At 38.5% G+C, this 27962-nt stretch overlaps 1 protein-coding gene across 2 annotated transcripts in view; it reads right to left on the bottom strand.

The window, feature by feature from the left end:
- LRRC7 (leucine rich repeat containing 7) overlaps window positions 1-27962 on the bottom strand; it is a 480765-nt gene that overhangs the window by 44807 nt on the left and 407996 nt on the right. For both annotated transcript variants that reach the window (XM_075540042.1, XM_075540036.1), the window contains one exon: window positions 989-1210. In XM_075540042.1, coding sequence (XP_075396157.1) covers window positions 989-1210 — 222 coding nt within the window. The remainder of the gene's footprint in view (window positions 1-988; window positions 1211-27962) is intronic.

Below are 27962 nucleotides of genomic sequence, written 5' to 3'. Positions count from 1 at the left end.
TATTTACTATACTTTAAATCTAGCACTTGACCTAGATCCAGGTAAAAGAGAAAGAATCTTTTCTTGAAAAAATATTCAGTGTTCTGAGAACAATTAGCATATAACCGTAGCTTCAAGGGAAGTATAAAGAAATAGAGTCCAGAGCAGCTCTAATCCAAATGATAAATGGATCTTAATAATATAAAGGAAAATAAGGCAGGGTAATACGTGAAACTTTGAATAAGAAATATGAAAATGAAACTTTTATGAACTATGTTAAGGAGCAAGTTAATTAGTGGAGCTTTGCCTGATGATCAGAGAAGCCTCTCAAGTGGGAAACAAGATAAATTGATTTAATGTGAATATTGAGAAATTATTGTTTTACTTTCTGAGTTTTATGTAATTCCATTGATGAGATCCTGTTCAATTTTCTGACCCTAAGGAAGGAAACCAGGTTCTTCTTCCTTTTTTTTTGTTTTAGAAACCAGTCTCTTCACTTTAAAAAGCAAGTACTATTTTTAGATATGTCCAAAGAAGGGAAATTGTATTACTATTATTATTATTTATTACTATTTCGGTATATGGCATTTGCCAGTAGCTTTTAAAGCATTTCAAGATATTTCTTTTAAGGTTATTCTTTGCCATTTTCTTCATAGTAAATATTTATCTCTGTCCTATTCAACAGTAAAAAGATAGGGCCTTTAAGGACAGCTTTCTGCAAATAGAGGGGAGTGGGAAGTGAGTAGGAGAGAGCGAACTCGAAAGCTATTCTCAGCCTTTACTTTTCCCTCATGTGAAGTAGGCTTTCCACCCACTGTTACTTCACCAAAAATAATGATAAAATCCTCACAAAGAGTTATATCTTTGGGGCTAAGATGTAGATGTAGCCAACGTTATTCAACATGGCAATAGAATGCCTCAGACTACATTGATGGAGGAAGGCGAACCCTGAGCCCTATGAACTTTCTTTCAGGCTTCCTGGACATTCATCCGTATGAACCAGACTTACCTGCTCTGGATATCCGTCCATACTCCTCTGCCCTTTAGTTTGAATTAAGCACCGTCCAGGCTGGGGCCCCCGGGTGGCCTGTGAAGAGGGGATCTGAATAGGCAATGGTGACTGAAATTGCTGGATGGTCACTTTGTTGATATTTCCCTCATATGGCTGCTGCTCCCGGCTGCGATGCTGCAGGCTCTGCGAGCCCATCAAGGTCTGGATGTGGCTGCCTGCCTGTGGAGAAGATAATCTGTCAGCCGAGGATTTGTGCTGAGAGAACACGCACAGCATAGGGCTCTGGTAAAGTGGTATCATTTAGGCTCTCAGCCACAGCCGGCCGGAGAGGATAATGGGAAAACAGCAGGAGTCTGCCTACTGTGGTTGGTGAAAATGTTAATATTGGAACGCAGTCGCATTAAATACTTTCGTAGTCATCTGGTGGCTTGCAATGATTAGTTTAACGAACAAAATTCCTCCTGAAAATTCCCAAATAGGAAGAGAAGTAACCAATGTAAAGTGGAACTCTAGTTAGTATTGAACTTCCAGCCACTAAGGAGAGATGTATTCTATGAACTATCAGGGGGGAAGGTAGGATGTTTCCTAATTTGAAAATGAAAGAATCACTTTTCTTTTATGTTATAGATGTTTAGCACTCTGGTTCAAGGGTATATTACCAATACTTATGACTCTGCCATGCTGCAAAAATCCAGAGTGTTTGGGTTTGGGGATCTTTACGTTAGTTACATTTAATACCAATCATTGGATGTGTTCGAGTCCATATCTCTCGCCTGTGGATCCACTAGATTCAAAAAGGTCTTCACAGTGAGCTCTGCATGTGGAAGACTTTCTCGTCACGGGCTTTCAGAGATATATGCACCTTATTTAAAGTGATAATGGTCGATTCTCCATCCTCAAAGTTTCAGAGGAGAAAGCGCATGCTCTATGGAGTCCCCCATCTGCAGACCCATGCCTGCTTCTGTGTTCACTCCTCTTTTTAAAACACTCCTTGGGTTATTTTACTTGATGTGTTTTCCACAAAGTGAGTAGTTCTATTTGTGAGCGGGCAACCTTGAATATGCTTTTCGTGTTAAGTATGTTTACCAGGAGGGCCAGAACATGGGGAGTGAATGTTTTATTATTATTATTTTACACATTTATTTCAGGCATTGCCTGGTACTTTCCTCATTACTACTGAAAGATTTAAGAATTTACATTCAGAATTCATTTTCTTTCTTATTTTTTTTTCAAGGATAGGTAATTTGGAATTCACAAATGATTAGTTAGGAAAGCTTGTGAATTTTCCTGACTAATCAAGATTCTTGATAACGATGGAAAAATAAAGTTGGAGGAAAAAGAATGTAGTTGCTAAATAAGCACCCAAGGCTGAGATTATTTTAATCATTTAAATTTCTAGAAGAAGAGAACTATTAGAAACCTAAGGTGATCATGGGAAATAATTAAAGGGATAGGGTATTATTGGAGGCCAAAATAAGCTGTACTTTCAGTGAAGAAACTGCCCCAAACTATTATGTGACAAAACACACGGCAAAATCAGCCACCTTTGAATACACCTTGTCTCCAATGGACTATCTTCGTATCGTGTGTGGTTTATTACATTGAAGAACAATAAGGAGATGAGAGTCATGAAAATAAGATACAAATATGACAAGTGTTTCAGGCTCTAACAGCACACTGTGAAAACATTTATTAATCTAACACTATTCCACGCAATCAGCAATTATAAAACTATAGCTTTACAAACAAAACTAAGATAACTTCAGGAAGGACAAAGGACCTGGGATTCTTAATAAAAACACATGCTACAACTTCTCCGTCTTCCCAGGGGAATGAGCCCCCTTTGGGTTACGTGTTTTTCCTTATTGCAAATTTGCATTTGTTCTGCTTCCCTGGCAGGAAAAGAAAACACATTTTGAACGGGTTTACTCTGAGCATACCCAGAAATGTCCTAATGTAGCTACTTAGAGAAGAGGATTTCTTGGAGTCGGAGTAGCGGGGGTGTAAGCTGGCCTGGCTGCCGAGCAATCAACAGAGTTTCACACTTTCTGCCTCTATCTCCCCTCCATGAGCATGACGGTCATGGCTCTTCCCCCAGTGCGTGAGCCAAAGAGAAGAGGAAGACTGGCTTTGAATGAAAGTGCCTACAGAGTGAAGCAAGTTTTTTGTATTTACACCCAGGAAAACTTGAATCCAGAACATAGCTTTGGTTCTGTGCGCCATAACCTACCTGACCGGATTAATGATGTCTGCTTACCAAATGCTGGTTTGATTAGAATAGCCTGGTAATGAACTGTCCAAGGTCAACAAATTAATTCTATGTTAATAGAGTACTGCAATAGCTTTTTCCCGCTCCCCCTTCCTCATGGGACATGAGCTTAAGATTATGTTTTGATTTTGGACTCCTTGAGAGAAAGGACCATATCTTACTCATAAATGACACTTAAACTGACATTGAATAAACATCTACCTTCCAAGCACTTTCTAGGTCTCAGACAATGTGGTAAACACCGTCTGGATATTAAATCCTTTAATCTTCTTATAAGCATTCAGCAGTGATTATAATGATCTCATCTAATTTAGGAGAAAACTCAGCCTGGAAGGGATTAAATAATTTGCCTAAACAATTTCAGAAGTAGTAATTGGCAAGATCGATATTCAATCCTAGGCTGTCTGACTACTGAAAGCCATGCTGTCCAGTACTGCAAGCCCAATAGCCCTGTTCCCCAGTAACTGACGTTGCCCTTGCGATGCAATGGAATTTTAAAATAGTCTCTTCTATCTCATTCTCTGAAACGCACACCACATGATTGGGTAGGACTATGAAAATAGTTTTTATTGCCACCACTATAAGGACCAGTCATCTTTGAGGCAACAGGACAAGGGAAAGGGCACAATTATCAGAAGAGAATTTCCAGACGTCTATCTGAAGTGGTGGAGACTGGGACCAGTGGCACCAGGACTGCGGCATGGAGACCAGAGGACAGAGCAAGAAGGCCGATGCCAAGACTATGGGACTCTGAGATGGAGATTTCTGAGGCAAGCTTTCTGGTCCAAAATCCAAAGTCATGTGGCTGAGAGACTGAGGACCAGAGAGACTTGGCTTCTGGTTTAGAAGTGCTGTTGTAGATCAATGATTTTATCCTTATTGTTTGCTGATCCTAACTCAGGGTAGCATATTGATTTCCCCAATAAGTGACCATAATTATGAGTACTGTCTATGAGTTCTTCGTGACCCCCGAACCTAGCATAGAAGTAGGGTGCTGTGAAAGGAACAATTGGTGTCAGAGTAGGTAAAGTAGGAAGTAGTGTGGAGGCGTGTCTGCCCCTTGCCCCTTGGTAATAGGTAAGACAGAGGAGTCCAATATGGCTCCCACCCCACTTAGTGAAGCCCTCACTCCATAGCTTAGTGAATTAAAAAGGAATCATGATTGTAAAAAAGTAAACAAGATGGCAAGGAAGGCTTTATTAATTTCTTTAGCACTTTTCTAATTCTCAAAAAAACCGTTCTTCAGGTACTGATTTAGATTTGTTATCTATTTTACTTATTTATTTTGAAGCTTTTAATTATAAATTTGAATATTAATATACTCAAATACTGTGCATATTTTACAGGGCAAATTAGTTTCCAACAATTTAAGCACACTTCGTTTCCTGTCATTGATTGTACTTCCTGCAATATAACATCACTTACTTCCTGTCCTCTTGGTGTTTCCAGTTTCCTTTAGTTCAGTGGTTCTCAATCTGTGGGTCGCGACCCCTTTGGGAGGTCAAAAGACCGTTTCACAGATGTCGTCTGAGACCATCAGAAAACACATGAATATTTCACGATACATAATTACATATTGCTTTGTGATTAATCGCTATGTTTTGATTATGTGTAATTATGTGCAATTTGCAACAATGCAAATACATCTGCATAGCACATATTTACATTGTGAAACATAACAGTAGCAACATTACAGTTATGAAGTAGCAATGAAAATAATATTCTGATTGGTTCCACCACATGAGGAACTGTATTAAAGGGTCGTGGCATTAGGAAGGCTGAGAACCACTGCTCTAGTTCTTTCCTAGACCTTCTGAACTTTGTCTTCGGGCCAATGCCTTTGGATCACAATGGTTGATTATTCTAAGGATGTAATAGTGGGCTAGTGTGATTGCTCCTCTTATAGACCTGACAACTTTCTGAATGAAACTGAGCCACAGTGATGAGCTAAGTTCTAGCCTTCCGGTTAGGGCTATAGTCTTGGGATTTCACCAGTCTCTATCTAACCCATGAGCTTCATATTTTTTTTCTATGGCTTTTGAGTTTTGTTACACATTTGTCTCACACTCTAACCTGGACCTTCTAATGTGATCTTTTTTAGAGCAGTTGGTAATGGTAATTGGGTACCCTCTAGTTCTTCTGGTCTCAGGGTCATGGAGGTTGAGGTGCATGTTAATATCTATTTTAGATCCTATGACTTAGAAGTTTAAAGGTAAGGAAATATCCTGGTGCTCTGTGTGTTTTGTAATTTTCCAATGATTGTGAAGTAATGAAGCTCATGCTCTTGGATGTTAAGGCAGAACATTAAAAAGTAGGCACAGAGGCACAGGTTGTAAAAGGATTCTGTAGCTCAAGCATGGGCTTCATGCTCTCCTCCGTTCTTAGCTCTGACACAGGGGAATGGAGGGTGACCGCGGTAGAGCACTAAGAATTAACGCTCAATGTTGGGTGCACCCAAACAAATATAAAAGATGTAAGATATCCAAAGAGACATTATGGTAGAGAAGAAATGGGAAGAATAAATTTCTTTTGGCTCTCACAAAGGGTAACAATGATAATAAGGATGCTCATAATGAAATGCACAGACTGAGGAAAATAAAGAAAACATAGAGACCATTTCTTCAAGCGGAGGGTTAGTTACGAGAATACTGACTCCAACTGAAGGGAACTTGAACACGAACACTTTGACAAGGTCTGTGCTACATCTTTTGAATGATAATAAAGTTCATTGGTTTTGAACGTTCAAAGGAAGGTTGAACACAGTAACGTGTATTTGAGGAGAATCGTGGGTGAATGCAATGCTTTCATCTCAGCCTCAAAACAAACCATCTAATTTTATGTGGAAACTTCAATACCCACAGGACCCAAAGAGACATTTGTCTCAAAAGTACAGAAGGTGGAAGTAGATAACTTTGTGCCAAATGACACTGCTCATGACAAATCTATCTCACAGCTAATCAGGCTTATTATGTGGAGATTTGAACTATCTGGGCAATTTTGCGTGTTATATAAATAACTGACTTTTTCACTACGCCAGTGCCTTGGCTCACACTGCTTCCTTAGGAAAGTGTTTAATTGAGAAGAGTATTGCCCAATTTGGTCATCTATGTTCCTAATAATCTTGGCTCTTGCGGTACTTCCAAAGATCAAACACAGTCTCAGCAGATGACGATTTATGCCACAGAGAATGTTCAAAAAAGCATGATTCAATTTCTAAAATTAAGTCCAATAGACTTCTAAAAATGCTTGTGACAGTGTCAACAACACGGAATCATCTCCAAATGATAACTCTGTAAGGATTTCAAGGAGTCAGCAGTATTTATTTAGATGCATCAGATTAAGTAACTTTTGGGGAAAAAACCCAAAAAGTGGGGTCAGACCAAATCCAGGGGTACATATGGTAGCCAACTAAAAAGGAGGTGGGGGAGGGAAGGAAGATAGAACTCTGTAGCAGGAGAAAAGGGCACTAACCCACCCAAGGGGAGAGTATTGCTTATATCTCCACAGGGAAAGAGGGACCAGACTTCAGCCCAGTGTTCTGGGATGTGAAGGCAGGTTGCTGGCATGGAGCATGGAGCGGGGAGCCAGTAGAGGGGTTTGAGGGTCCAGCCACAATCCTAACTATGTGGACAACCGCTCCGCCCCCCAGAAGAATTTACTTTAGAGGACAGCACTGAAGCTGCAGCTCAGGGAGAGGGACATGTCTGATCAGAGCACACGAAGGGCGTAAGATAGAGTGGAGCGCATCTTGGTCCACCAAGCCTGGAGGATGATATCCCCGCTCAGAACAGCCAATGCACAGAGTGGACCATATGGCTGGTCCTACTGTGAGACATGATGTCCCTTGCTGACACATGGCCCTATGGGGGACAGCACTGGAGACTCAGTGTTGGGATTGGCCCAGTCTGACCCCAACACACTGAGGCAAAATACTAAGCGCTTGCAGCAGAGCAGCGAGTGGGGGAGGGAAGAGCAGGGAGGTCCCAAGGAGAGCAAAGGATAGAATTTGGGGCCAGGGTATGGCACCCCAGCGGTCTCGACAGGAGGACACTCCCAGAGGTCAACAAACAGACCTTGAATTATTTACAGGTTTTTCTTTTTAAAAATGTTTATTTATTTATTTATTTTTGGTCATTGGTTTTTTTGTTGTTGTCATCATTGTGTTTCCTTTTGTCACTTTGTCTTGCTATGTCTTATTTTTTGTGTGTGCATACTGTTGTCTCTGCAAGTCTGTCTGGATAGGATAGTCTGGATTAGAGAGAAGTGGGACTGAAGGTTCAGGGGTGATGTGGGAGAGGGGGAGGTAGGGGAAAGGAGGTGGTGTTGACCAACCCAGGGACAAGGAAATAACAAGTGATCCAAGGTTAGTGGCGAAGTGGGTGTGAGGGGCCTGGTGAGGGTTGATCAAAGGCAATGTAGCCAAGAGAAGTTGCTGAAACCCAAATGAAGGCTGAGCATGATAGTGGGACAAGAGGAAAGCAAAAGGAAATAGAGGAAAGAACTAGTAGGCAAGGAGCATTTATAGAGGTCTAAATACAGGCATGTATGTATTAAATACCATGCAGTGATAATTAGGCAACCTTAATCATGATATCACTAGAGACCATATGGGAGCCAGAACTGCTATCCCTGCCTAGCAATAATGAAGAGTCTTTGTCACAAATGTTAATGGATACTGAGTGAGTAAACTGGTTTCCTACCTCAAGCTGTACATCATCAGTGTTCCCTTCATCCTCTACTGGAGTAGCATTAGAGAAAGTCTACTAACAGGGTTTAATTAAGATCCAGAATGTTATTGCACAATATGAAAATGCCCAGGTTTTTATCGAAAAATCAACCTTCATACCAAAGGCCAGTAAGCTAGCAAATGGAATATAAAAATACAATCAGTGGATAATAATACTGAGAATTCAGTGGCAGATCTTCTGAAAATATTTTAAAACAACTATTAAAAAATTTTAAAAATCACCAATGATCAATAGTATATATTAATCAAATGTATATTTCAAACAAATGAAAAAATAAAAAGAAACTGTTAGCAACAAACAAGAGTAAGTCTTACCAAAGAATTAAAAGAGGTAAGGAACAAGCAAGTGGAAATGTTATAACAAAAAATACAATCCCTGACATGAAAACTCAATGGATCAGAAACAGAAGGCTACAGAGAACAAAAGGAATAATTAGTGAATTGGTTGAAGTAAAAAATCATGGCACTGTTTGTGTGGTTATAAATGTGTATAAATGAAAATATTGAAAACAATTGTTTTATAAACACAGGCAGACTATATGTAGAGGAAGCCTTAATTTAACTGATAAAAAGAGAGCACCAGTAAATTATGTGCATATAATGTAATATATAAACCACCAAGAAAGCTACATATACAAAGAGATAATATAAAACTCTACAAACAGAAATGGAGTTCTAAAGAATTTTCAAGTATCTCACAGGAGACAGAAAAAAAAACAAACAAATAAAAAAGAAAGAACAGGACTTCCGGGAAGATAGCGACTGAGTGACACAGACAAGAGGGACTCTGCAGAAATCAGAGCAGGAGAGTTACTAAGAGGGATATTCCACACTTCTGGGTTGCAGGAGGAGCATCATAAAGATAAGTAGGCAGAGATCCACTAGGTTTTGAGGAGCTGGGGTGTTTTGTCTTTAAACTCCTCCAGCCCCATGATCAGGGCTCGGGCCTCAGTTATATTGTTACTTTGTTTCCCTCTCTTCTCTCTGTCACCCCCCCCCCCCCAGTCTCAAAGTGTTTAGCTTTTGTTCTTTTTCTCTTACAGGTTACTGTTGATCTCCAGACCACTCCCCTTAGCCTAGGGAATTTACACCTGCCCTCCACCCAGCTGGGAGAGCTCCACCCTCTTCAGCATAAGCCAAGGCTGGGAAAAGCCCTCCCACCCTTCATGAAAGGATATCCTTATTCCGGCCACAATCCCAACCACTTTCCTCTGGGGGAAATTTTGCCCGCCTGTCCTCTGCAGTGCTTAACAGGAGGCTGGGAAATCCCGCCCACCTTCTTTGAGGGAAATCTTGCCCGTGTAACTAGGGGAGCTCCTACCTGTCCTCTGTGGTCCCATGTGACTGAGGGAACTTCCTCCTGACTGCTGTAGCGCCTCACTCGGCCTAAGGCAGCTCAGCCAACACACGTCAACATTCCACGCTGCTGCAGGAACCTCTGTTGAACTTTCGCAGAAATCTACCTGACCAGGGCAATTTGGCCCACCATTCGTTGTGCTTTATACCAAAGCAGACAACCCACCAGCCTCCCATTGCAGCATGCACCCCTGCATGCCCTCTGTGGTGTCCCAAGCTGCTATGTGCCACACCATCATGGCTTCTTGTGAGATCACCCAGTACAGTACCATCCTCGTGGGTCCACAACCACCTAGCCAATGTCCCCTGAGAGGACCATCCAACTTGCCCTCCAAATAACAGAATTCTGTTATTTGACTAGGGAAAGAGTGAAGCCACAGGAGGATAAAGTGGTAGACCAATTCCACAGTCAAATTAGCTGCAGGCAGTTAGAAGAAGCATTCCTACGAATCTCCCAGAGAGTCAGTTCTCTTTGACTATCTGAAAAGTGGCACCTGGCTCCTCTAAAACAATGAAGCACAAAGAGGAATCAGCCCTAATGACCTCAACCGAAAAAAAGAGAAACAAAAGGCAATGGCAGAATATGTCCTGAACCTAATGACATGCATAGAAAAAGCAGACATTGATCTACCACAGAATGAAACTTTCAGACCACTGCTTGAAGTCATACAGGATATGAGGGAAACAATACAGAAAAAGGATGAGATGACAGAGGAGATAAAGACCATACACCAAAGGGAGATACAAGAGCTTATGGATGAGATAACAAAAACAGTAGCAGATTCACAGACTTCACCAACCAACTGAGGGAGGCAGAGAAATGTATCAATGGTCTAGAGGACAGCCAAGCAGACTTTAACAAACCCAAATAAAAATCTAATAAGATCATCAGCGAAGCTAAAGAAAACCTAGGAGCTATATCTGATGCTATGAAGAGAATAATTGGGTTACTGGAGGAAGGCACAACAAAGAGGTCATCTGAAAAAATAGTGAGAGAATTTTTGGAGGAAAACTTCCCCAGCTTCATGAATGAAAACCAGGCAACCATTCAGGAGGGTGAAAGAACACCAGCTAGACTAAATCCCAAGAAGAAATCACCAAGGCACATAATAGTTAAACTATCCAACTTTGAGGAAAAGGAGAAAATCATGAGAGCAGCTAGGGAAAAACAATCACATATCAAGGTTCTCAATAAGAATATGCTCAGACCTGTTAGCAAAACTGTGAGCAAGAGGAGAGAGTGGAGTAACATATTCCAAAAATTGAAGGAAAACAACACAAACCCAATAATACTCCACTCAGCCAAATTATTGATCAAGATAGATGGAGAAGTAATAGTCTTCCCAGACAAGGAAAAACTCAAAGAATACATTAGAAGAAACTCAGTCTTACAAAAGATCCTTGCCAACCCCTTATGGGCAGAACAGCCCCCACCAAGCATAAATAAGAGACCACCATATAGAACAACCCCACCCAGTGGGCAAAAAAGAGAAAACATTCCCCACGATAGCATGGGCTTAGGGCAGAAATAAGTCAAGAATGAAACACATGCACACACACGCACAGCCACACCCACAACACACTGATAAGAAAAGGAAAACACTCAACACAAAGGTTTAAGAGAACATCACAGAGTCCACAGATGGAAACAATAACACTGAAGAAAAAAATGGAGTAAACTCAGGCATTAAAAGACTGAGGCTAGCAGACGGCCTTAGGAAACACAACCCATCAATCTGCCTACAGGAGACACATCTCAAGACTACAGACAAAAATAGACAAGACTACAGACAGGGACTCAAAAGCTGGAGAAAAACAAAACAATCAAATAGCAATTCAAAAAAATCAGGAGTTGCAATCCTAATCTCAGATAAAATTGACCTCAAAGTGCAAACTATAAAAAGAGATAAAGAGGAATATTATATAATGTTTAAGGGAATGCTAGACATAGAACTACTAAGCATTTTAAACATATATTCCCCAAATGAGCAACCCAGTGAATACGTCAATGAAAGGCTCCAAAAGACGAAAAAAGAAATTGCAACCTCATCAATTACAGTAGGTAACTTCAATACACCACTGTGTGAGAAAGATAGATCACAGGGAAAGAAATTCAACAAGGAGGATAGAGATGTAAACACTCTAATAAGACAATTTGATCTGATATATATTTACAGAGCTCTTCATCCAAACAAAAAAATTCGCATTCTTCTCAAGCCCACATGGCACATATTCAAAGATAGACCACATGCTGGGGCGTAAGGCAAATCTGCATAAGTTTAAGTACATTGATATCATACAGACCCCTCTCTCTTACCACTGTGCCATAATGCTTGAAATCCGCAAAAGGAAGATGAAGAAAACAAGAGAAAGCAATTGGAGGATGAATAACTCTCTATTGCAAAAGGAGTGTGTAGGCCTAGGTCAGAAATAAAATTAGGAAATTTCTAGAAATCAACGAGAATGAGAACATGATGTACCAAAACCTATGGGAGACAGAAAAGGCAGTTACCAGAGGAAGTTTCATAGCAATACATGCACACATGAAAAAGGAAGAGAGACTTATGATTGATATGCTGGCACAAAATTTATAGCAATTAGAGCAGAGTCAGCAGGACAATCCTACTAATAGCAACAACAACAACAAAGAAATAATAAAAATCAGGACTGAGATTCAGGAGAGTGAAAATAAGAAAACTATGGAAAAAGTTAATGCTTCTAAAATTGGTTCTATGAAAGGATAAACAGAATCAACAGACTGCTGGCAAATCTAACCAAAGAAAGGAGGGAACAAATCTCAATAGCAAGGATGAAGGATGAAAGAGGGGACATTACAAGAGACCCTAATGAAATCAAAAGGATAAGTATACAGTACTACAAAGGACTGCACTCCAATAAAGTCAATTAACTTGGAGACAAGGACAAATTCTTGGGAAATCAATCCCTCCCTAGCCTATCCCTAATGGACATCAAGAATCTCAACAGACCCATAGCAGCAGAAGAAATAGACAAGGTTACCAAGGGATTAACAACAAAATCCCCTGAGCCACATAGCTTCATAGGGGAATTCTACCAAGCATTCAGGGAAGAAAAGACAACAATCCTATTTCAGAACATAGAAAAAGACAGCAAACCCTGAACTCCTTCTATGAAGCTAGTATAACTCTGATACTAAAACTGGGCAGGTATACAAAAAGAATATAGAACTGTAGACCAATATCTCTAATGAATATTGATGCAAAAATCCTTAACAAAATACTGGCTAATAGAATACAAAAGTATATAAAACAAATAATGCACCATGACCAAGCGGGATTCATACCAGGGATGCAGGGATTGTTCAACATACGAAAGACCATTAGCATCATTTGCCACATTCACATGAAAAACTTTAAGAACGCAATCCCACTGAAAAAGCTGACCAGACAAGGATGCCCTTTATTCCTACTCTTATTTAACATCATAGTGGAGCTTTTAGCTAATAGAATAAGGCAAAGAAAAGACTTCAAACTTATTTGCCTAGGTAAAGAAGAGGTGAAACTATTGTTATTTGCAGATGATATGATTTTAATATGGAAAATCCCAAAAGCTCCACAAAGGGAGTACTGGAAGGAAGGAATAGAGGAATATGGCCAAATGGCAGGATACAAGATCAACAAACAGAAGTCTATCGGACAGCTATACACAGTGGATAAGGCCACGGAAGAATAGATCATAAAAATGGTACCCTTCACAATACCCAAACACAAATTGAAATGTCTAGGGATATACCTGACTGAAAGAAGAAAGGATTTGTATGAGGAAAACTGTAGAACACAATTACAAGAGACCAGAGTGATGGCAACAAATGGAAGAATATCCTATGGATTGAATATTTTGTGGATTGAAAGACTCTAATATAGTAAAGATGTCAGTTCTGCCCAAGGCACTATATAAGTTCAGTGCAATCCCGATACAATTACTCTTATCTTTCTTCAAAGAAATGTAGCACTGAAGCTACAGCTCAGGGAGAGAGACATGTCTGATCAGAGTACACGGGAGCAAATGAAGGGGGAGGCAGAGAGAGTAGAGCACGTCATGGACCACCAAGCCTTGAGGATGATATCCCTGCTCAGAGCAGCCAATGCACAGAGAGGACCATATGGCTGGCTGCACTACAAGACAGGACATCCCTCACTGACTCAAAGCCCCACGGGGGACAACACTGGAGATACACTGTGGGAATTGTGCCCAATCTGACCCCACTACACCGAGGCATAACATTAAGGGTGTGCAACAGAACAGCCAAGGGACCAGAGCAAGGAAATCCTGAGGGAATACCAAAAATAGTCTTTGGGTCCAGCACGTGGTACCCAATCCGATTCTACCGGAAAACACTCCTAAAGGTCAACAGACAGACCTTGAATTATTTACTGGCTTTTCCTTTCTTTGTCATTTTTGTTGTTGTTGTTTTCTTTCTTTCCTTGCTTTGTTATGCTCTGTCTTGTTTTGTTTTTTTTTGGGGGGGGGGTGGTGGAAATTTTATTATCTCTGCAGGTCTATCTAGATAAGAAAGGCTGGATAAACCATCTGGAAGATAAACCAACAGGACTGCCAGTTCCAGGGGTGACCTTGGAGAAGGGGAGGCAGGGGAAACGAAGTGGGTGTTAACAAGCCCAGGGACAAGCGAACAAGTGATCCAAAATCAATGGCAAGGAGGGTATAGGAGGGCTGGTAGGGCTTGATCAAGAGCAATGTAACTGAGAGGAACTACTGAAACACAAATGAAGGCTGAGTATGATAGTGGGACAAGAGGAAAGTAAAAGCAAATATAGGAAAGAATTAGGAGACAAAGGGCATTTACAGAGGTTTAAATAAAGGCATTTACATATGTAAATATATTTATATTTGATGATGGGGAAATTGATCTATGTGCATATATTTATAGGTTAAGTATAAAGGTAGCCGAATGACTTTGGACCTCCACTTACTTTCTCAATGCAAGAACACTTTGTTCTATTAAATTGGCATTCCATGATGCTCAACTTCCCAACAGGATTGCTAAAGACAAAGCGGGTGCATAAGCAAATGTGGTGAAAAAGCTGATGGTGTCTGGCTATCAAAATATATAGCATCTGGGGTTTTTAAGGCTTGAAGATAAACAAGTGGCCATCTAGCTGAGAAGCAAAAAAGCCCACAAGGGAGAAGCACACCAGCCTGTGTGATCATGAGGTGTCAATGGGATCAGGTACCAGGCATCAAAGAACAAAAAAAAAATTATGTCATTGTGAATGAGGGGGAGTGCAGAGTGGAGACCCAAAGCCCATCTGTAGGCAGCTGGCATGTCCTTACAGAAGGGTCGCAGGGAGGAAATGAGCCAGTCAGGGTGCAATCTAGCAATGATGAAGCATACAACTTTCCTCTAGTTTAATGGTTTAGTTTAATGGTTTAATGGTTCCTCCCCCCACTATCATGATCCTAATTCTAACTTATAAATCCAGCTAGACCATAGGATGTACACTGGTACAGGTAGGAACTGGAAACACAGGGTATATACAGGACAGATGAACCCCTCAGTACCAGTGGTGAGAGGGTGATACTGGGAGGGTAGAGGGAAGGTGTGGTAGAAAGGTGAAACTGATCACAAAGTGGGGGATGCAACAGAAAGTGGGTGAAGGGAGAAGTCGGATAGTGTAAGACATAACAAAATAGTCATAATTTATAAATTATCAAGGGTTCATGAGGAAGAGGGGGCTGGGGGAGAGGGGAAAAAATGAGGAGCTTGTACCAAGGGCTCAAGTAGAAAGAAAATGTTTTGAGACTGATGAGGGCAACTAATGTGCAAATGTGCTTGGCACAATAGATGTATGTATGGATTGTAATAAGAGTTGTATGAGTCCACAATAAAATGATTTATATAAAAAAAGAACAAACAGAAGACAATAAATTAAATTTCAATTTCATACATGACACATCAATAATTACATTAAATGTGAATAGCCAAATAAACAAGTTTAAAACCCGATATTGGCATATTAAAGAACATTACTGAATTATATGCAGACTTCAATGAGAATAGAGCAATCTAGTGAAGTAGAAAGTAAAAGGATGAAAAGAGCTATCATACGAACATTAATAATACAAGAAGTGGCTTTATTACTATCAGCTATAACTCTGCATGCACCAAGCAACAGAACTATAGAGTATATGGAGCAAAAACCTGATAGAGCTCAGTGAGAAATAGATCCTCAATTATAATTACAAATTCCAATTTCCTTTTCTAAACTATTGAGAAAATAGGAGAAAAAGAGAATTGAGCATAGGACAACGCATTAGCACTACAAACTAAAGGGTATTATTGACATTTGTAGAACAGTCCACCAAACTGCAAGAGGATATACATTCTTTTCAAGTTACCTTGACCTGTTTACTAAGAAAGAACCTATTTTATTAGGCCATTAAACAAACTTAAAAATTAAAAACACTGAAATAAATGTGTTCTTCAACCACAATGAATTCAAGATAGAAATCAATAATAGAAAGATAACAAGAAAAATCTCGAATACTTGGAAACTAATCAACACATTTCTGAATAATCTATAGGACAATCAAAAATCTCAAGGGGCATAAGAAAGAAATTCATTCATCTGAATGGAAATAAAAATTTGTGGAACACAGCTAACAGGGTTCAAGCCCTCATCAAAAAAATGCTATAAAAATAGAATAAAATAAACTCAAAGCTAGCAGAAAGGATACAATAAACATAACATATACCAATAAAGTTAAAAATAGAAAAAATAGTGGTAGCACTAAATTAAACACCTAGGTATTCTTTTCGTATAGCACTAATGCCAACAAACATATAGGAAGAAATGACAGGCCAAAATCATGGAAATCAGGACTATAGCAGAAGGTATCTCTCTCTCTATATATATATCTCCTAAGGTAAAAGTAATACTATACACAGCTCCACACATGTAAATTTAACAATTGAGATAAGATTCATTACTTCCTTGAAAAAAGCTAAGATCTCTCAATAAAAAATAATAAATTAGAAAAAAGATAAAAAATAAGAAAATACACATATTGAAGAGCCTTACCTCTATCAAGAAGTTGAATGTATAATTTATAAATTTTTTGAAGAATAATGTCCAAAACAATATGATTTATCTAGAAATATACCAACGGCTTAAAGCATTAGCAATAATGCTACCCAATCACATCCAGAAAATCAAAGAGAAGAATGAATCCCAGGTAATTTTATAATGTTTCTATTACACTATAGACCACTATCCTGCACAAATATGCACACTACTGGCAAATAGAATTCAGTCAACTGAAAAAATAAGTATGACTCAATTATACTTAATAATTATACTAAATATAATGATAGAGAGTTATAATTACAATATCAATTAAAGTTTATTCCAGTGATAAGCCCATGTAGGTAGTTCTACATTGCACATACAGGATGCCCTAACGTCACAATAGGAGACTTATGGGGGCTTTCTTTTCCTGTAAAAAATTAGAGTCTCAGAAACTCACAGAGGTTGTCTCCCCCTTCTTTTTGGGGTGCTATGGGTTAGCAGCACTCCATGAGAGTGAGTTGGATTAAAGTCAGAAGGGACACGAGATAGCTAACAACAGCAAGAATAAACTGGCTATAGGAAAAAAATGTGATTATATAATTCAAGGCAGAAAAAAGTTGACAATATTTAGCATTCATTCATAATAAAAACAATCAGAAAAAATAAGAAAGGAAGGGAACTTTCTCAACTTGATAAAGAGAATCTACAAGTTACCTTACAGTTAAAATTACAGGTGAAAAATAATATTTTCGCATAAGATGAAGAACAAGGCAAAGATGTTCACTTTCACCAATGTAACATCCTATTTATATAAAAATCTTGATACAAATTAAATAAATGGATGGAGCTTTAAAAATATCAGTGAAACCCAAGTAAAGAGGTGTCAGAGAAGCTCCCACAGTGTGGTGGTCTATGAAGAAGGACCTGGTCATCAACTTCTGGGGTACAAAATTGAGCCAGTGAAGATCAGCTGAGCATTGTCTTTTATCGTGTTGGAAGATGAATCCTCTGGTTGGAAGTTTCTCAATATAACACTGGGAAAAGTTCATCATTAAAAATAATATTTCAAGATCTTTCCTGAAGAACAATGTTGTTAGTGATAGCATGATATTCCTAGTCCTATAAAGAAGACAGGTTAATACAATTATTCAAATTTACCTTCCACCCACTAAGATCAGAGATTGAACTGGAGAAGTTTACTAACTTCTGCTATCTGAAATTGAAAAAATAAAATGAAGTTGAAATGCATTGATAATTATTAGTGATTGAAATGTGAGAGCTTGACAACATGACCTTGATGATACACTAATGCTGGAGATCAAATGATAAAATATTTCAACCAATGATATATTTTGCTGGAGAATATTCAAAAAGAGGTGCAGCATTATATTGACAGGAACCTGTCACAGATTTAATCTGGATTCAAAGATGGTATGTAATAAAACAAATTACTGCTGACATCAGCTGGATATTGGCTTAAGGTGAAGAATGGCAGGAATGTGTTTACTTGTGTTTATTGGCTATGCAAAGATATTCAACTATGTGGATTATCAAATCAACTGTAGAAAGAGAAATGGAGATCAACCAGAACAAGGCCAAGGGACTGCTGTGGGATCCAGTGTTTGCTCTTATGCAAATTCAAGTTGAAGCTGAAGAAAATGAAAACAAGGCTATGCAAGACTTTGAGTATATCTCACCTGCAGGCCACTTTAAGAATGGATTTGATGCAATGAACACTGACCAAAGACCAGTTGAAATGTTAAAAATCATTAAGGACGGGGGGAAAAAAGACCAAAGTGGATATCAGATGCGACTCTGAATCTTGCTTATGATCATAACATAGTTAAAATGAGCAGAAGAAATGTTGAAGCAAAAGAAACGAAGCTTTCAAAGGGCTGTCAAGAAGACAAGGTATTATAATGGGATGTGCATGAACCCAGAGCTAGAAGATCAAATGGGAGGAGGACCTTTGGCCGTTCTCCATCTGAAAGAACTGAAGAGAAATTAAAGCCTCAAGTTGTAATGTGGAAAGAGCTAATCAGCAAAATATTAAATAAGGCAAAAATCATGAAAAGAAGAAACAAAAGGTCACTGTATCAATAATAATTGGTTTATGTTCAATCATTTCAGGAGGTAGCATATGTTCAATAACCAATGATATCGAAGGAGGGAGTCAATGCTGCACTGAAAACATTGGTAGAAAACAAAGTTCTAATAATTGACAGCGAGCCTCTTTAGATGTGAATAAATAGCCTGATGTGATACTGGAAGTACCACTTTGTCTAGCCAAGAAATTTGGAAGACTCCTACCCGGGAAGCTGACAGAAAGAAATCTTTATGTGTGCATTCGCTAAGGAAAGGTTACCCAATAGAATGTGGAAAATATTGAACAATATCAGTAATAACATAAGTAAATAAAGTTTAAAACAGTTGCAACCCTCTATTCACAGGTTTGGTCAGAAATTCGATCTGGATCGAGAGGATGTGGAACAAGGCAAATTACTGCTGACATCAGCTGACTGAAAACAGAGAATACCAGAAATAGGTGTACTGATTACGCAAAGACATTTGACTATGCAGATCACAGACTATGGCTAACATTCCAGAACACGTAATTGTGCTCACGGAGAACCTGTGTACAGACCAAGAGGAAAGTTTTTGAACAAAACAAGGGGCATAGTTTAAAATCAGGAAAGGTACGTATGATTCAGTCTATAAACTGAGCAAATAATCAGAGAACCTGACTATATAAAGGAGAAGCCAGTATCAGGATAGAAGGAAGACTTGTTTACAACCTGTGATATGTAGATGATAAAATCTAGATGGCTGAAAGCCCACTTACTGATGAAGATCAAAGACACTAGCATTCAATATGAGTTACAACTCAATAGAAAGAAAACAAAAATGTTCACAATTGGACTAGCAAGCAACATCATGGTTAAAAAAAGAAAAGATAGCACTTGTCATAGATTTCGTTTTACTTGTATCCACAATCAACACTCAGAAGAAATCAAAGGATATATTACATTGGGCAAATCTGCTGCAAAATACCTCTTTAGATGAGGAGCTGATACCAAGGGCTCAAGCAGAAAGATAATGTTTTGAGAATGATGATGGCCACAATGTGCTTGACACAATGGATGTATGGATGGGTTGTGATAAGAGTTGTATGAGCCCCTAATAAAATGATAAAAAAGTACCTCTCATCCTGAGACCAGAAACATTAGATGGAGCCTGGCTACTATGAGTGACCACCACCAGAGTCAAAATAGTTGAGTCTTGTAGAATGGGAGAACGTGTGGAACAGATGTCAACTTCTTAGGAATTCAGTTACTGGACTGGTTGCGACTAGGTGATCACTCAAGTGTAGCACTCCAGAAATCTGAACTGGAAACTCCCTCCTGAAGGGGTCATTTACTTAGTTACACTCTTAGCTGTGCACTGTTGGTGTTTACAGAGCCGGTGGGCTTTCCAATGAACAATTCAGACACATTTTCTTTCATGTCATTTATTGCAATCCCTACCCTCTAAAATCCCTCATCATTCTTGTTCTCGCTATTTCCTATTTCCATTCCTCCTTCTTTCCTAACCTTTCTGAACTGGGTCCTTGGCTAAATGCTACTTTTTAAATATCAAATATTTGGTTACTCTAAGATGCGTGTCCTTTGTAGGTGTTATTGCTAACTTTAAGGATCTGTCTACAGTTTGGATGAGAATTAAGCCTTGGGGTCTGTTCATTTCTAGACCCGAATAGCGACTAAGGGTCAGATTCTCAGGGGTTTCACTTTGGTCCATCTGATCACCAGTAAGCCTGGATTTAATTTTTTTTCAAATTCTGAATTTCCCTCCATATTTCTCCCATTCTAACCACCGTCTCGTAATATGGCCCCTTTAAGGGCAGTTGGAATTGGTAGCTGGGCATCGTCTAGTTATTCTGTTTTCAGTGTTGCAGAGCCTGAAGTGAGCCCAATTCACGGGTCCCCAAACTTCTTTGGCCTACTTTAGGGGCAATGGATTGTTTAAAATGGCGCTTTTTGCCAAAATCTATTTCCACAAAGTACATTTTTTTCTGCATGGATATGGGAAGAAGATGAGGCCAATCATGATAGGATTCACCTGTGATTAATTGTGACAAGAATTCTCTGGAATGTCATCCTGTGGTGTATAAAAGGAATCCCCTGAGAAGCAGAGCCAAGAGTGAAGTCCACCCTTTGAAACTCTTTGATCCAGAAGAAAGCTGTACCATCAAAGGAGCAGCAGCAGAACCAGTGGAACTATGGGTTGGTGGAGAGCGATGGACTTCCCAACCCACGGAACAAGTTAAGCAGAGTGTTTTTGTGTGGGAGGCTGGCTTTCCGAGTGGGATGCCTCTGGGCACTTGATTGGGGTAGGTGGACTTGCTGACCCATGGTAGTGGAGGTGAGTGCATTTGGACTCAGGTTGACTGGGGTGGGCAGTTAATTCAGGGATGTGGGATGGCTTGAGCTGAAAGACTTCTGCTGGAGGCTTACAACAGAGTGGCATGCCACTTTGGGCATTAGCCATTGGGCATTTGTCATTAGGCCTGAAAGAATTTTGTAACATAGCCTTAGAATTTATCACTGGCATTACAACTTGTTTACTTCCTCCATAAATCTTTTAACTATGATTTTTTTCCCTTGTGAATTCTGTGTAGCCATTGTAATGTAGGACCCAGAGTAGAACCCAGTAGGACCCAGAGAGATAAAATAGAGAACTTTAATTAAGACACACACCTACTGGCCCCTTTTCAGACAAATACAATTACTCAGGAACTACCTGTCAATAAAACATTTTGTGCTATAGTCCACAATCCAGTATAGTGTAGCTATCTTATTGTACAGCAGTCCTATATTGTTCCAGCACCCTTCAACCCTTCGGGGGGCGGGTCATAACATGACCCACTTTGTGAAACACTGAGCCATCCATCAGTCCATTGGACTAATTATTTCAATGCATCTTAAATTTTTTTTCTCACTCTCCTTCCCTCCAAACAGGGAGAGACTAATATTTGAATCCTAGAATGTCCACTAAGAGATATTATCCCCTACTCATTATTCTCCAAAATAGGATGTAAAGAATTGTCTTTGTTACAATGTCAAATAACACCGGAGTTCCCTGTACCTATGGTACTAAGCCCCCAAGCCCAATGACTCCTTCCTGCAAGGTGTTTGGCTTTGACTAGGAATTTTTCCTAACTCTGTCCTTTGCATGTATGACCACATTCAATGCATATATTTGCAGCTAAGGTAAATACATATAGACAGATAGCCTCTGTTATATCTGTACAATGTTCTGCTAAATCTATATACATTCTGGGTATATTGTCACTTTCTTTTTCACGCCTCTTTAGTCTGCAGGTTTAGTGGGACATCTACAAGAGAGCGTCAAGAAATTTGTGCAAAAATGGCACAGAAAGATAATGAACTTTTTTCATGAATTTAAAAAAGTTCTTTTTGTTAAATAAAAAATATTATAAAGGATAATGTCCATGAATACTGTACACTTTAAAAGAAGTATCTCTGTGAGATCAAATGGTCAACAATTGTTCTAAAAAGAAACCCCAAAAGTATGAAGGGACAAGGAAAGAATGAATGAGAATGTTGATGTATTGGGAAGAAGGTAACCATGGCACTGAACAAATTTTGTGGAAATTGTTAGATGGGAACCCAATTTGCTGTATAACTTTTCACTAACATGCAATAGAATATTATTTTTTTAGAAGGAGTGTGAGAAAACAAGGCTTTGAATTTCAGTGCCAGTACCTTAAAATGGCAGCTGACTGATATGCAGAGGCTGCTATCTCTGGTCTATTGAATCTCTATAAGGACATTTCCCCATGATTAAATGTCAACCTACAAAACAGAGCTATGAAATTGAAATTATTAACTGAAATGATAAAACAAAAACAAAACCCAAACCAAAAAATGATGGAGGCTGCCTGATAGCAGACTGATGAAATTTGTCTAAGTCTTCAAATTTCAGTCCATGATTTGTTTTGGAATGAATCTGACAAGCATTTTGGAAATAAAATAAAAGGGAGAATGTTAATAATAGCAATAAAAGTTTGACAACCATTCCTGTCAAACCCCCCTGCCCCCACCGAGTTCTAAGAAACTGGGCTGTAGACTAAGTCATTTAAAATCCAAGTGGCAAGAAAGAGCATCTCATCACTTTGACATCCGCCCTGTGACATCAATCATTGGGCAACTGCTGGATGTCAGGTTCTCTAGCTATTCAAATGAACGATTCAATCATGGGCATTTTCATTGCATTAGATTACTTTTGTGCTTCTCTCTCTTTTTCCCTTTAGCTTTCTCTCAAAAAGGAGAGTGTAAGCACAAACAACAAGTAGGGTTTCTCTGCCACTCTTTCTATTGCTTTCGTCTTTGCTAAGCTTCTTTTCTACCTCTGACTTAACAGCCATTTGATCGACACTCTTAAGGGTTGTCCTTTCCTTAGGGAAATAATTAGAATTTGGATGAGGAGAAGAGTCTCCTGGTTCTGTGACAGTGATGTCCTTCAGTGCTGGCGCCAGCTGGATTGCCGCCCTGGCATTAGGACATAGAGGACTATGTTTTCTCCGTTAAAGAATAATGTATCACAATAGAAAACCCAATATAAAAATGACTGTGAAACTAGATAACACTCATAGTTTCTTTAGCTGTCACTTCTGCTTTAAGTCAGAGAAAAACTTTTCTTCACATTTATACAACCTCCATCTGTATTGTTTTGGAGGAAAATATTTGATTACAAATAGGAATCTAGTAAGTTTTAAAGATATCTATGAACCAAATAATACTACAATTGATTGATTAAAATATAACATCTTAGGCGTTCAGATTAATGTACCAAGTATTTTAAATTAATCATTAAATAGAGGAAATAAATCCAGTGATTTCTTTAAAAACTTCTTCCTGATTTGGTTACTGTGGCAGTTAGATTTCACGTCGCCTGGACTCCGTGTAAGGTGGGGGATGGAGCACTATCCATCAGATCACAACCTGATGTTGCCTTGCTTCCCTGTCCCTTCGCCTCTCCTGCTGCTGGGACTCCATCTGCCTCCAGCGGTGGTACCTGTGGGGGCTGCTCACTTGGGATTATTATTTAAAATTCTCTTTTCAAACAGAGAGTGAAAGTAACAGTACTTAGTAGTCACAAAAAGAATGAATTTTAGATTATTTCTCGATACCAAAGACACTAAGCAAAGCAGGTTGCAATATTTACATCTAGAGAGTAATTTCCAAAGTTCTTTGAGGGATAAAGCTCTGCTCCCACTGACCCCTTGGTTTTATCCCTCTATTCCTATTTAAACTTTAATGTCCCCTAAAAATGTGGCTTTTGACCAAGAGGAAAACTCTGCTTATATTTGTATAAGAAATGGCCCCATAAGGGCTGTTGATTGTATTGAAAGTTTTTTTTTCTAAATAAAAAAAAGCTGTAACTGTATGACATCATCTTGTCCTTTCATTGACTCCTTCATTATTTGGGGGCAGAACTCAATGGCAGCAAATGCATTTGTCTGCTATGTATGTTTTTCTTTCAGCTACTTTCCCTCCACGGTTTCACGGGTTGTTACTACTGTGGTGGATGCAGCCTTGATACAGCTCAGAACAAAGATCTAATCAGCAATCCCCCCAAGAGCAGGGGGAGATGAGGAGGAGACATGAAACAAGATGCAGAAAGATCTTTTTTCTAAGACTTGGAACAATGTTTTGGGTTTGAAATGACTTTATTTTAAGGATTTCAATCAGTTTGGGGGTTTTAGTGACTGCCTAGACTGCCAGAATAAGAATTTCACTTCACCAGTGAAAAATTTACTGACTGATATTTGCTGACTGATAACTCTCCCCTAATAAGGAGCAAAATGAGGGTTGGGAAGGAGAACTGGAAACAAGTGGGCCAGTGTGGAGCCTGTATTACATACAGAAGCGGTTCTTCTCCTTCGCTTGTGGATTTATCAAGGGCTCTTCATTGTTTTGAATGCATATTGCTGGGTGAGGGTAGGGAGTGAAAACAGAAAGCACAAGACAACATCGATTTCCTTCCGCACTAAAGGAGAGTTTGGTTGCAGCATTCAAAATCACTTAGTTTTCAGTATAATTTTTAAATTTCAATTTTACTCCAAATCTGAATAGATATTCTTGACTTTGCTTATGGATAGTAGTCAGAAATATCTCCTCTTCCTGACTGATTTTCATGTGCTTCATCTACATCTTGGTCTGCTCTCCTATGTGAATAGTAGTCTGAAGGTCTACTCTACATTCTGGGTTTCCTACTTTTCCAAAACTTAAACCTTTGTCTCTCTCTTATCTATTCCAGACCTTCCTCTAGTTCTATGTAAATTAGCTGAATACATTGCCTTCCCCACCTTGATGTAAAGGATTTCTATAGCAATATTGTCCAGTATTATTTAAAGTGCACAAGCCAAGCCAAGAATTCTAGTTACTTTTATCCAGATTCCAAATACTGCTAGTAATAGATATTTTTTTGCTCATGAAAACTGAGCAAATTTAAACTCCATTAAAAAGTTATTTTTAATAGAAATTGATTATGAAAAAGTTACTTTTTAAATGTCTACCATGTAATAATTTATATTTTAGGTTAGCCATTTATAACATAACAATAATATGCCCTTATTTAAATTCTTAAATGTGTGAGTCAAGGTGATTTTTCTTGTATGATATTTAAAAAAAAATGTCTTTCTCACTTAAAAATAACATTGGTTTATTTTCACTTTATAAATATTTCCTCAACTGACTGACTTTGTTCCCAAGTGAAAACTCACTTCACATAGCCGGTTTTGTTGTTTAATAATATAAACAATGGCTAGGCCATGTGGTTAACTGAAAGAACAATTTATGACTTTCAAATGATGTTTTAGAACTCACCCCTTTAAGTTTATTTTAATTTAATATATTGAAATGCTTTATGTGAAAAAATGCCAACATTCAAATAGGAATGTTGCAGGCATTTAATAAAATTTCCTTTGAATAAATACCTCATATGATTCTGAAAGCAAAATTTGCCATTGGTTTTAAGATACAAACAGAAAAATGACTAAAAGCAAACACAAGAATAAAACAACTCCAACAATATGCCTCGGAAATGGCAGGCATTCGGAGAACCTCATGTCCTTATAGTTGAGCTGCCAGTATACATACGCACAAAGATATGGGTCAGTTCAGTAAAGGGGTTAGTGTGGGATCCAAGATGATTATCAAAACTGCTGGAGCTTTTTGTTCACTTGTGACCATTCTGATATTGGCCCTTGTTCCCCATCTTTATTCCTCTGATTGCCACGTCATAGGCACTTCTAGAGTTACAGACAAGGAAGGAAGAGGCAGGAATGCCGGAAGAGAGCCTACAGCCTTTATATATGAAAGAATTTTCACATTCAGTACTCTTAGGATTTTACATTCTCTTGGTTACTTTTTCCAGAAGGGACATATTGGGGATCTCAGTGCTTTAATATCCTGCTCTAACCATTTTCTGTAGTTTTGTTCAGCTCCAGGATTCTAGCACACACTTCCAGGTATTAGCCATCCACTTAAAACATCCACAGGGACATTTGACTTACTTAAGACTATCAATACGTTTAAAAGAATCTGATTGTTGACAACTGTGACAAGACACTCTTATGAATCTGGTGGGGAATTGCACCAAATATACGACAGCTTGTGTCTGTGCCTCTTTGTTACATGGGGAAGGTGATAAAAAATGCCCAGGCCTTGGTGTGGTGATGACAAGTACCCTGAACTGTACGCCTCCGTTTCTTCTTGTGGTGATGACAAGTACCCTGAACTGTATGCCTCCGTTTCTTCTTTCACAAAGTGGACAAGATTATGCTTCTCTTAGATGCGTGTTGAAGAGAAGACGAAGAAATTTCTATAGCCTTCCTGTAGTTTCTGGTACTTGGGAAAGAGCTAGGACTAAAAAAAAAATCTTCTGCAGATGCTCCTAGAAATAAACTCTAATAAAGTACTAAGACTTCATTTATTTTCCATTCCATTTAAAGTTCATTTTCTAGTTTTCCCATTTTATACTGTCTAGCCTAATGCCTATGCATTATAACAACTGCATAAGTTGTTAAATTTTAAAAGCATTCAATTTAGAGTACATTATAAAACCCCCAAAATAATAACATAATTATCATTCATATTTTAGTAAAACTTCTAGCCTAGGCTAATAGTCCTATAATTACTTTCATTTCCTTAGATCAAATCCTAATGAATCATTAGTCACTTTTAACTAACTGAAAACACTAAATTTGAATATTTCAAGCATTCCATGTTCTCCCTATTTTGGTAGACACATCTATTTATAGGCTCTAAATTTTCAGATTTTAGGCAAACGTGTTTTGATAAGAAGCAGTAAGAAGATGCTTATCATAATATTAAGAATAAGCTATAAATGATTTTAGACATTACAGACATGATGCAAGTTTAAGGCCAAGTTACCTTACTATACATTTGACAACTTTTACACAAAGTTTTCAGATAAATCCCACAATTATCTTAGCTTTTGGTAAGATGAACCAGCTTAATCAATCACAGGATTGAATGGGGTTCTTAAAGCAAGTAGGGAGGCAAGCAAATGATTAGGATTTATATTAATGGTATGATGACACATAACATTCTGCACCTTGAAAATAGAGTTCATGTAAAATAGATGAATGAATGGGTATGCAAATATCTGCTAAGTTACATTAAAAGTAAAAATTGAATGTTTTTTTTTTAATGGAAAATGATAGTATCCCTTTGCGGCTCTATGTGTAAGTGTGGATGCTTCCTTTGGCCACCTAACTTAACCTTGCCTCTGACAGGGAGCTCCATCCTCAATTTCTGGTCATCTTATTCATCCTCTGTTCTTGACTCATAAAGGAAGATATTTCTCTTCTGGCATCTGAGGCAAAAACTGCCGATGGTGACCTAGATCCTGTACTCTCCTATTTGTTTGTTTTTATAAAATCCTGGATTAAAACCTCTGAGATTTCCAACTTTCTCCTCACTAATGGTTCTTCCCTTCAACCTTTAAACATTTCAAGTGTCTGATATCTTGAATATTCCTTCTTTCTTCCTTATATCTCCTTCTAGATCCCTTTATAAACAAATTGTTCCTTGGAAAAGTGAACTTCTTGAATTTTCTGTACAAATTTACTCATCAGTGTAGATTAATATAAATTCCACTCCCATCAATTCATGCAAATTGTTTTTGTCATACTTAACCTGTTTATTTATTTTGTTTTTTGGTATCGATGGACACTATTGCCCCCCATCCCCCATTAAAACATTTTTATTGGTTTCTAAGATGCCACGTTTGTTTTTCCTTCTATTTATTTCATGGTCTTTGGAGTTGACAGGTCTATCCCATTCCAACTGATTAATCAAAGCCAATCACATAATTCCAGTTCCTCTTCTAGGCATTCCTACACGGTTTTAAATCAATGAGATGTAAGGGGAAAATTTTTGAGGAAACCAGGAAAGAATGGTTTTACTCTTAAGAGATAAATAT

The sequence above is a fragment of the Tenrec ecaudatus genome, chromosome 1 (assembly GCF_050624435.1).
Source record: "Tenrec ecaudatus isolate mTenEca1 chromosome 1, mTenEca1.hap1, whole genome shotgun sequence".
Classification (NCBI taxonomy): Eukaryota; Metazoa; Chordata; class Mammalia; order Afrosoricida; family Tenrecidae; genus Tenrec; species Tenrec ecaudatus.
This window is presented reverse-complemented; position numbering and strand designations above follow the sequence as displayed.